General features: G+C 49.9%; 4 protein-coding genes across 4 annotated transcripts; 1 reads left to right on the top strand and 3 right to left on the bottom strand.

The window, feature by feature from the left end:
• Positions 1-356: 356 nt before the first annotated feature.
• On the top strand, positions 357-1,716 carry EI97DRAFT_380555 (glycoside hydrolase; the record flags this gene model as incomplete). The annotated part of the gene is made up of 2 exons (XM_033795765.1): positions 357-1,055; positions 1,135-1,716. Coding segments are annotated over 2 exons (1,281 nt in total), but the record flags the coding sequence as incomplete, so codon positions are not given.
• Positions 1,717-2,306: 590 nt separating this feature from the next.
• EI97DRAFT_360920 (uncharacterized protein) lies at positions 2,307-2,600 on the bottom strand (the record flags this gene model as incomplete). The annotated part of the gene is made up of 1 exon (XM_033794954.1): positions 2,307-2,600. A coding segment is annotated over one exon (294 nt), but the record flags the coding sequence as incomplete, so codon positions are not given.
• A 408-nt stretch (positions 2,601-3,008) lies between these two features.
• On the bottom strand, positions 3,009-4,545 carry EI97DRAFT_434852 (uncharacterized protein). The gene is made up of 2 exons (XM_033798730.1): positions 3,270-4,545; positions 3,009-3,209 (listed from the first exon to the last, which is right to left on the bottom strand). The coding sequence occupies exons 1-2, from the start codon at positions 4,358-4,360 to the stop codon at positions 3,158-3,160; spliced, it is 1,143 nt and encodes a 380-aa protein (XP_033652486.1). The 5' UTR covers positions 4,361-4,545; the 3' UTR covers positions 3,009-3,157.
• A 902-nt stretch (positions 4,546-5,447) lies between these two features.
• On the bottom strand, positions 5,448-7,099 carry EI97DRAFT_459896 (uncharacterized protein; the record flags this gene model as incomplete). Its single annotated transcript, XM_033801052.1, has 3 exons — positions 5,448-5,655; positions 5,715-6,711; positions 6,769-7,099. 3 exons carry the CDS (start codon positions 7,097-7,099, stop codon positions 5,448-5,450), a joined length of 1,536 nt encoding a protein of 511 aa, XP_033652485.1.
• Positions 7,100-9,175: the final 2,076 nt, after the last annotated feature.

The following is a 9,175-nucleotide window of genomic DNA, read 5'->3' as shown; positions in this document are numbered from 1 at the left end:
TTTTAAGACGACTCAGTTGCTTCGCAAGGCGTTCGCTGACAGCGCTATGCCACAAGTAGCCTCGAAATGCGTCTAGTCAGGATTAACTAAATTGGGGCCAGCCAACTCTGTAACACAGTTTATAAGGCGGTTAGCCCCTTTGAAGGTAGGTCGGGGCTCATCTCCTTTGGTTCATCGAATATCTGCATTTTTCATTCTAGTCCTTCGTTTTCATTCGCAATGTATCGCCTTCTCACGCTCGCTTTACCAATTTTGCTGCAATTCCATGGAGTGTTCGGTTTTGACTTGGACTTGGACAACGAAGGTACAAAACATCAAACGGCGCATGTGATACCCCTGTAACCGTTGTGTTAGCCTCGGTCAAAGACACGGCGAAGAAACTGGCGGATGGCATCTTCTCAGCGTACAAAGACTACCTTCAGCCGGGCGAGACCGTCGGGCTCTTCAGTGAAAGCGGTGAACCCTACTGGTGGTACGAAGCTGGCCTGGTCTGGAACTCCTTGGTCGAATACTCCTACTTGACTGGAGATAAACAATATGACGACATCGTTTCCGAGGCGCTTGTCTGGCAGATTGGCCAAGCAGGAAACGCCCCGTACCAGCCTGCCAACCAGACCCGGACTGAGGCCAATGAGGACCAGATTGTGTGGGCTCTCGCGGCGTTGACGGCCGCTGAGACGGGATTCAAAGAGCCAAAGAACATCAAGTGGCTGGATCTTGCGAAGGGAGTCTTTGACGCGCAGACGCAGCGGTGGGATGGTGAAACGTGCGGCGGAGGGTTGAGGTGGCAGATGCTTACTTTCAATGCCGGATATGACTGGAAGAACTCTGCTACTAATGCTGCGTTCTTCCTTCTTTCGGCACGTCTGGCGGCTGTCACCGGAAACAAGACCTACTCGGAGTGGGCAGAGAAGAGTTACAAATGGTCGCGAGACGTTGGCCTAATATCGGAGTCCTACGATGTCTTCGATGGCACAAATGTGCGATCGGGCTGCTCAGATGTGACTAAATCCCAGTGGACTTCCGTACATGCCATGTACATCGAAGGGTCCGCAGTACTGAATGAACTGGTAAGTTTACAGGATCAGAACACTTCCCTGTGCAACAACCTCAGATTGACTTTGATTTACACAGTCACGCAACTCCACTTTCCCTGCCGAAGGCCTTGCCACCAGATTCCGTGACAAATTCATCAGCGAACCCGAGAAGGTGCTCGTCGAGGCCGCATGCGAGGAACGCAACATCTGCGATACCAGCATGAGGTTCCTCAAGGGTATTGCCGCCCGGTTTCTTTGGCGCGCCGGAGCCACCTCCACTCCTGTCTCCGATGCTCTCGACGCATCCCTCCGGGAGTCCGCAAAGAAGGCAGCGCAAGAGTGTGAAGGCCAGGGTACTGAGCTCACATGTCGCTTTGTGTGGGCAGGGGAAAACAGGGAAAAGAGCAAGGTGGCTGAGGGCGGCTTACCAGAAGTCTTCAATGCGCTTTCAGTCGTCCAGGGTCGCCTGTATAAGAAGGCTGGTGCGAATGCATCTGCAGGTGGCAGTCCTGTGATCAATCCCTCAGCAAGTCCGTCAGGCGGTAGTCCTTCTGGAAGTCCATCTGGCACTCCCACTGGCTTTACCGCACCTCCACAAGGAACTGGAGCTGCTGGTAGGATCACTGTCGCCTGGATAGGCGCCACTTTGGCTGCGATGCTTTTTGCGGCAGGAATGTAGGTGCCTTCAAACTCCAACCCCACGGAAACACAACGCTGTAATATTATCACCGTAAATCGTTAATGTACATGAGAAGGACGGGTATGCAATCGTGAAAGTGAAGCGCTCATGAATGCAGAAATAACCTCAATCGCTCAGCAAGAAGTTGTTGGTCCAATGTGCCAAGATGCTCATTACGATGATCCGAGAACATTCCATTCCCATCTCAACAGGAAAAATGTGTTTGATGGGATTTGTGCCGGAAGGGGTAAGGCAACGATAGCATCCTAGTTCGATTTCTGCGCCTGTCCGTTGGATCTGATTTCAAGCTTCCGAGGCTTCCTTCTCTCTCTCTGCTCTCCATCAACCTTTCTTGGCCTCGTCGTCTCATTCTCTTCTCCGTTCCCGCTCCGTATTGTTCCGTCACCTTGGTTTTTCTGCTGCCCCTGCTCTCTCGCCAGAGCTTCCGCAGCCTCTCGCAACGCCTTGGGATCAGGTACGACGCCGTCTTCCTCCGCAGCATTCCCATCACTTCCCCCGTCCTTGGACTCCTTATCTTCATCTTTCGGCTCCTTATCTCCTTCTCCTTTCCCCTTCCCACCACCAATAGGAGGCAACTTGATCCACGGCCCGTGAATCGCCCCTACGCCACTGCCCACCAACGCTCCCAACCCCGTCGTAGGTATCGCAGTCACACCTCCCACCAATGTCCCGACCACAGTGCCAACGCCAGCTCCCACAGCCGTACCTATGCCAGCACCACCGACGCCGCCCTGAAAAGCACCGCTCGCCAGCATCCTAGCCTTCTTGCTGGCGCCATGGGCCTCGACTTCCTTGTCATAGGCATCACGGAGGAGCTTCTCGCGTTTTCTCGGATCGGCGATGTTTGAAGCGGTTTCTCGGAGTTTTTGCGCTATGCCTTGTGCTTGGAGAGCTTTCTCGGCGGCGTCAGCGGAGGCTTTCAATTCTGCGGTACTCGGTAGTTGCTGTTTCTCATTTTCTGCACTAGGATTTTCGCTGTGTGCGGATTTCTCGGCATGAGATGTGGCCATTATGGAGGATAAGTATGCAATCTGTGTCAAAATTGAAGAGGTGTTATGGCAGGCTTTCAGGGGATGCGGTTGGTGTTTGGTCGGATCTGGTCCAGGAATGACGTCACAGGTGAATAGCTAACCCTGCTGGCAGACCTTCGCGTTACAGCCTCATGACACTCCCAGACTATGATGGTAGTGTTCACTTGCAGTGTTAATTATCTAACTCGTTAGTAACGTATAACACAGACAAAAGTCAAGATCCGCCTAGACATTTTTCTAAGTTACGATCTCATGGCTTGATTTACTCCTTCCTATGTACCTAAACCTCCGCTCGGGTATCTAATGCATAATCCAATGTGAGCTATACAAGGAAAGACAAGACAAGGCAGCGTATGCAATAGTAACTCAAGAAATAGTGCCTAAGTTGGTCAGCTGATGCGGTCCATCCTCTTCTTCGCGATCTTCATCTTCCCGTCAACCCTAGAAGAAGTCAATACGTATTCATAGGAGACTACGTTCGCCAGAACCATATTCACATACCTTTCGACATCCTCGTCCAGTAGACCAAGCAGAGCATTCTGCTGCACTATCTCCTCATTGATCTGTACGCCCAGCTCCTTCATCCTGCGTACCACCTTCGCCAGGTCAACAAGATCCTCATCTTGTTCTTGGATGATTTGTTTCTGCAACTGCAATACGCCCTCGTTGTCCAGCTCGCGCGTTCGCTCAGTCTCTTTCAAAGGAGCACCGAGCACCCTCCGTCCTGAAGTTGGTCCTCCATTGCCGCCTTTGAACAAAGCCGCTTTCTGTTCCTTCGTTACCGCAGCTGAGGATGTCGATGGGGTTGATGAGCCAGTCCCGGCAACGGCGGATTTGACCGCCATGGAGTTCAGCACGCTTTCCAATCCCTCCCTCTCCTTTCGTGCCGCACTAATCATATCTCTACGCCGCCTGACTTCACCATCGCCCAGCTTCTCTCCACCCCATTCATCGACTCCCTTTCCACTCAGTCTCTCCAGCCCCTCATCGAGCGCAGATAATAGCGTCCCCGCTCGCACAAGTCCTCTTTTGGCATTTGCACCAGCCTCATGTTGTGCGGTCGCAGCCATAGCCTGCTCTCTCCTCGTAAGCCAGAGCCTTGCATCCTGCAAATTCCGCTTAACATCCGCAAACTTGTCGAGCCAGTCCGAAGAGTCCCGCACTCTGTCCTGTCCGAACTGCGCGCCCGGAACAGCAGGTGCCTGCTTATCATTCAGGTTCAAGAAATCCCGGTATGCCTTGCTGACCCGCCATCTCCCATCGTCACTTGTCTCTATAGCCACCAGGTAGTTCTCCAACCCTTCCTGCCGCTTTGCAATCTGCTCGGGAGATCCCAAGGTATTTCCAATCCCCAACTTCCCTAAGGAGCCGCCAATCCAGCTCTTTGGAGGGAGCGACACCGGTGGAGGCGCACCGACTTGTGAACGAAGTGCGCTGTCGAGAGCATCGAAGTCGGAATACCGCTTGCGGATCGTTGTTGTTGTGCGAGGGAAAGGGTGTGTAATCCGGATCTCATACTCGACGTACGGTTTTCCATTCGAGGAGGGCTGAACGGTGTGGGTAGCGGGTATCGTTATGCGCAGAGGCGCCATGTGATGCGGATGTGGAGGGTAAAGTGAACGGAATGCGGGGAATCGGAAAAGGTAGCGCGATCGCAAAGGCTAGTTACCGCACTGTATCATCAGTTATAGAATAGGTCCGAGAGTATTGTTCACGTATTTGTTCAAAAGCTAGACAGGAGGAAGGCGGTTACGGTGAGGGGTGTTGGCGTTGTTGGTGTTGAGCAAGGTCAGGGCTGACGTCGTTCACCCGAGGTGCAAGCTAAGGCACGCGAGTGCCACGTGCACACTATTGCTCCTGGGTGAATATGTCCGGCTGCCAACAATCCCAATATTAATATACACGATCAAACCATACAAGGGTCACCATGGAGTTGATACTTCCTTGTTTAATCTGATAAGTGTAATGAAGGTAAGTCTTAGTGTTGACTTAGACATGCGCATTGCAATCTGTTACGATCACACGCTCTTCGAATTCGAAACCGCCATTCCTTGAGCAGTACTATAGCGAGACGACTGAATTGTTCGTTTATGCCATATACATGATTGAAAATGGAACACAACTTCTAGGTTGCTTTCAGGCACGCAAAGACAATAACACCCCAGAGCTGAGCAAAGGAGTTCAGAAAAGTCTTCGGAAATGGGAGTATCGGGGGAGACTTTAGTGTTGTAGGCGGCAACCGTGATACCACAGGGCGTGGCCCAACACTGACAGCTCCAGGAAGGGGTGTACCAAAAAACCTCTTCCTGTGATCTTGTATTTTCCTCTTTGGGACTTTGGGCCTACAAAATATGTCAAGTGAATGAGTAGGCGAGGTGTCAGACCTTCAGACCTCAGGGGATTGCTATGGCCCCAATCTTAACGCAAGTCCACTGAAAACAGCACAGAAATTGAAGTAATTGAATTGTACATGGTAAAGTCAGATCCCAAACTCTACGTCAATGGCCCTAATATCATTGTCGATAACATAGAAAAGAAGCACGTCACAGGAGATGAAGAGTTAGGTCGTGGGTATGCCGAAATTGCTGCATGATCTGGTATTAACCCAGAAGACATTCCAGAATCTTGATATTCCTTGCTTCAGGCTCACCTTCAGGGCTACCCGAAACAAATGTGTATCTAAATGTAATCAGGCCATCCTCCTGTTCTTTGCAGCTCGTAGATTTCCTCCCTTCGCTTTGCCTCCTCCTCACTGTACGGTGTGTCATAAGGGTCAAACTCTGTTTGTGTAGCCATCCACTCTTTGATCTTAAAGTTGAAGGCTCCGCCACGGTCGTTATGCCCTACGATGCATTCATATCGACGATTGCATAAGCACCTCGGAGGTCTGTCAGGTTCTTCATTAGCTCTTACCTCTTTCCATAAAGGACATAAAAAAAGACTTACAAGTTCCTTGAAGGCGTGTTGAGGATTCTCGCAATCTCGGCGCTTTCATTGAAGGGGGTTGCCTCGCCAGTTCGCTTAGAATCCAGTATCTCAGTCCACTTCTCCCGTGTAGTGATGCGAAGTACGCCAGATACAGTGACTTCCTTGACGTGCTTGATCCACGGAAAGGCAAAAGTCATAATCCAATCAACCACAACCGCCTGGCAGCATGGTTGATTCCAAGGGCTCGCCAGGAATCCAACATCAGGAGCACGGAATCGGATATCAAGTGCTTGTAGTGTCGGAATGGAACTCTTCAACAGAACTTCGCACTGCCTCGTGTTACCATCCAACCGCATTTGCTTCGTCCGCTCATCAATCGCAATACCGAGAAATTCAAAGTACTGCTTGTTCGTGAAGTCAAGTTGAATTCGTTTGAGCCATGTATAATTGCGAGCCGAACCAGGCTGAGCGGCCAGAACATTGGCAAACATCTGTCTGTTGATGAAGCATTTGCGGGTGAGCTCCCACATCGCGTAGGAGGCTTCGGCGTGGACTTGCTTGTTCACACGCAACAAGGCAAGATTTGGTTGCCACACCGGAGTTCTAATTTCCTTCTTCAACTGGTCGCAATATCCCCGCCACGGGTTATTATCATCTTGGAACAGAACCTTGTGGCTGTTGCCAAGTCCTGGTTGGATCCGGGAGCTCTGCCACGCAGTAGGATCGTCGATGGATTGTGTCCAGTTGCCATTGACGCTTACCACGGGATATATATCGGGTCCGCCGAGCGCATGGAGATAGATCATGAGTCGAATCTCTGCCGGGAGTTTGAGCAGTGGAAAGGCTTTGTTGTTGACTTTCCACCAGATGCGCTGGGCTTTTTCGATTTCATGAGGGTATATCCTGACTCCCAATGTGCGAAGCCAGTCCGACAGCGGAATCCATCGCCGATGATAACCAGCTCTAACATGTATCTTTTCCGGAGTCAAAGGATGGGTTCGAGGTATAATTGCCACTGCTACGGTGAGAGGAATCTCATGGACGTCGCGGAACGTATACAGTTTTGTCTAACGCGCTGTTGCATTGGGGGGCCATATAGGAGGATCGTCGTTGGACTGCATGACGCGAAGATGGCCGTTTGCAACCGCGATATTCGTCTGTCGAAGGTCGGCTAGGACTTGGAGAATCGCTGGCAGAACTGGGTCGAACGACGGACACCGGCCAGGTACGAACTTGTACTTCTCATCTTCGTTACCGGGAGGCTGAATCTTCGTCGTCAAGAGTCGGGCCTGGTCGTTTGGACTCCCTCTGGTTCTGTCTGGTTTTGCCCTTTCGGCGATGCGCTCGATGCGCCCGTGCAAGGTATGCGGGTATGTACACATGCCGCATTTCTCGTAGTGCATTGCGCCTCGCGTTTTCTGCTAGGCTGACAATCGTGTTGACGGTAGTTGCAGGTCCAGCGCGGGGATTTTGTTGAAGAACTTGGGTTGGTCCGCGTTGCGAGTGGGGGGGAAGACAGTGCTGGGGACGGTAGATGAAATATATATGTTTTTCAATGCGGTGAGGGAATATATACGTTCAGGATTCAAGAGGTTTCGTGGGAGATGCGGTGAGGCGATCTTTCACCAACGCCTTGCCGATGTCCGCTTCAAGCTGGCGGTGAAAAGAAGTTAATGCGCCACGCACTGCCCTAGCGCTACTGAACTGCGATTAGAGCAATATGACGGAAATGAAGGCGATTGTCGACAATCATATAGCGTTCCCGATTGTGAAAGACGCTAAGTGTACCTGGCCCATTAGAAACGAAGATATATTCATCAAAGGCGCAGCAGGCTCCTAGACGTATTCTTCATGTGAGATTTGTTAGTAGGCAAACGAGATGACGGACTTAAAATCTCGTGATTCTCAATTTGGCTATGTTATACGGCAGGTGATCGCTTCTACCGGTCCACGAAAACCAACCAAGCAAGCTTTTGTAGAAGATCTTTACTGATATGTATCTACTCAGATGTGTAGGAAGAGCATGTTACTATTCGACATATCATATGTACTCGAGACTGTCAAGTCCGCAAATCGTTTGAGCAACTAGAATGTTACAAGAGGCCAAAACCTCAATATTCTATGATTCCACCAGCCTCACTAGTTGCGCCGTTGCTACAATAGCTTAGACGACTACAATTAATGTAACTTGAGCATAAGCTTTTCTACCCTTCATCCGAAACCCTTACTGCATTCCTCCTTTTGTCGGATAGTTGTCATCAGCACTGCTAAACCTGCTCCTTACCGACTCCTAGCAGTTGTCGTTACTCCGCATCGGCATGCTTCAAATGCATACTATAAAGAGACAGTAGTCGTTAGACTAAATAGATATTATATGCGTTCCTAACCTCTAAACTTTTCGGCCGTGTTCCTATTCTGCTGCTGCATTAGCGTAGGGAGAGACTTCATCGTTGTCAACAGTTAGTTACAATGTAACTAAACACCTAAATTCTCTATCTACAGTAAAGGATTTCACTAGTTTCTGCCTGTACTATATACAGATTAAGCAACTGCAAACTGTAGTAGCAGCAGCTTTATTCTAGGAGTTAAAGCTATTGTACAGCAAGATTGCAGAGGAGTTGTTAGCTATAATTTTAGAACATCCCTGTCACGGGTACAAACTACAAAACAACACATACAAACTTGCCCTCCTTCGCCCCCTCTTTATACAATATAGTCCTCCTTAAGAGCACTTCTAGAATTTACCTTAGGGCACTGTTATGTAGCACTTTCTACCGCCACCTCTCTGCAACTGCAATACTGGATTCTAGCGAATTAGCAGTTACATACAGCGGGGCTAATAGGCAGCGCTTAACTGCTTAGTTAACCCTTCATCTATTGCGGGTACGGCCGGCATGGGGACTGTGAAAACGCTGGGAAGAGTAGTGCTGCGGTATCCATAAAGTTGCTAAGACCCTCAAGTATGTGACGGTGAGATCGCCCCCAAATCAGGTAGACATAAAAATTTAAAGAGTCAGTGCAGCTCTGCTGCTTCACCGTCCCAAATGATGAAGTTACCGACCGATACAATGTCGCAGGGCCCGGACGAGGGCAAGGTGCGGGAAAGTATTCTTAAATATTTAGGCTAGATTATCCATTCTTGGGAGCTGGTAAAGCTTGATGATACTAACTCGTCGACAGCTGTGGTAAAATCGAACCGTACTCTCATTCAACACCGAAATTCCTGAAACGAGTTTGTTTGCCGGTCATGGCCCATTATACGTATACACATGAGATGAAGGCAGTGTAAGAAATCCTAAGCCATAAAACGCTGCCTCAAGCACTGCGAAACTCAAATCCTCACAATACCACCCAATCTCTGCACCACCGCAAGATTTTAGGCACTAATCGAATGCATGTATCAAACACCTCATTGTCAATCCTAACCAATATATACATTGAACCCACCTCCCACCCCTCACCATACAATTCCCTCTTTT

This window comes from Westerdykella ornata (assembly GCF_010094085.1).
Source record: "Westerdykella ornata strain CBS 379.55 unplaced genomic scaffold EI97scaffold_17, whole genome shotgun sequence".
Lineage (NCBI taxonomy): Eukaryota > Fungi > Ascomycota > Dothideomycetes > Pleosporales > Sporormiaceae > Westerdykella > Westerdykella ornata.
Note: the sequence above shows the minus strand (reverse complement) of the source record. Positions and strands in the feature narration are given on the sequence as shown.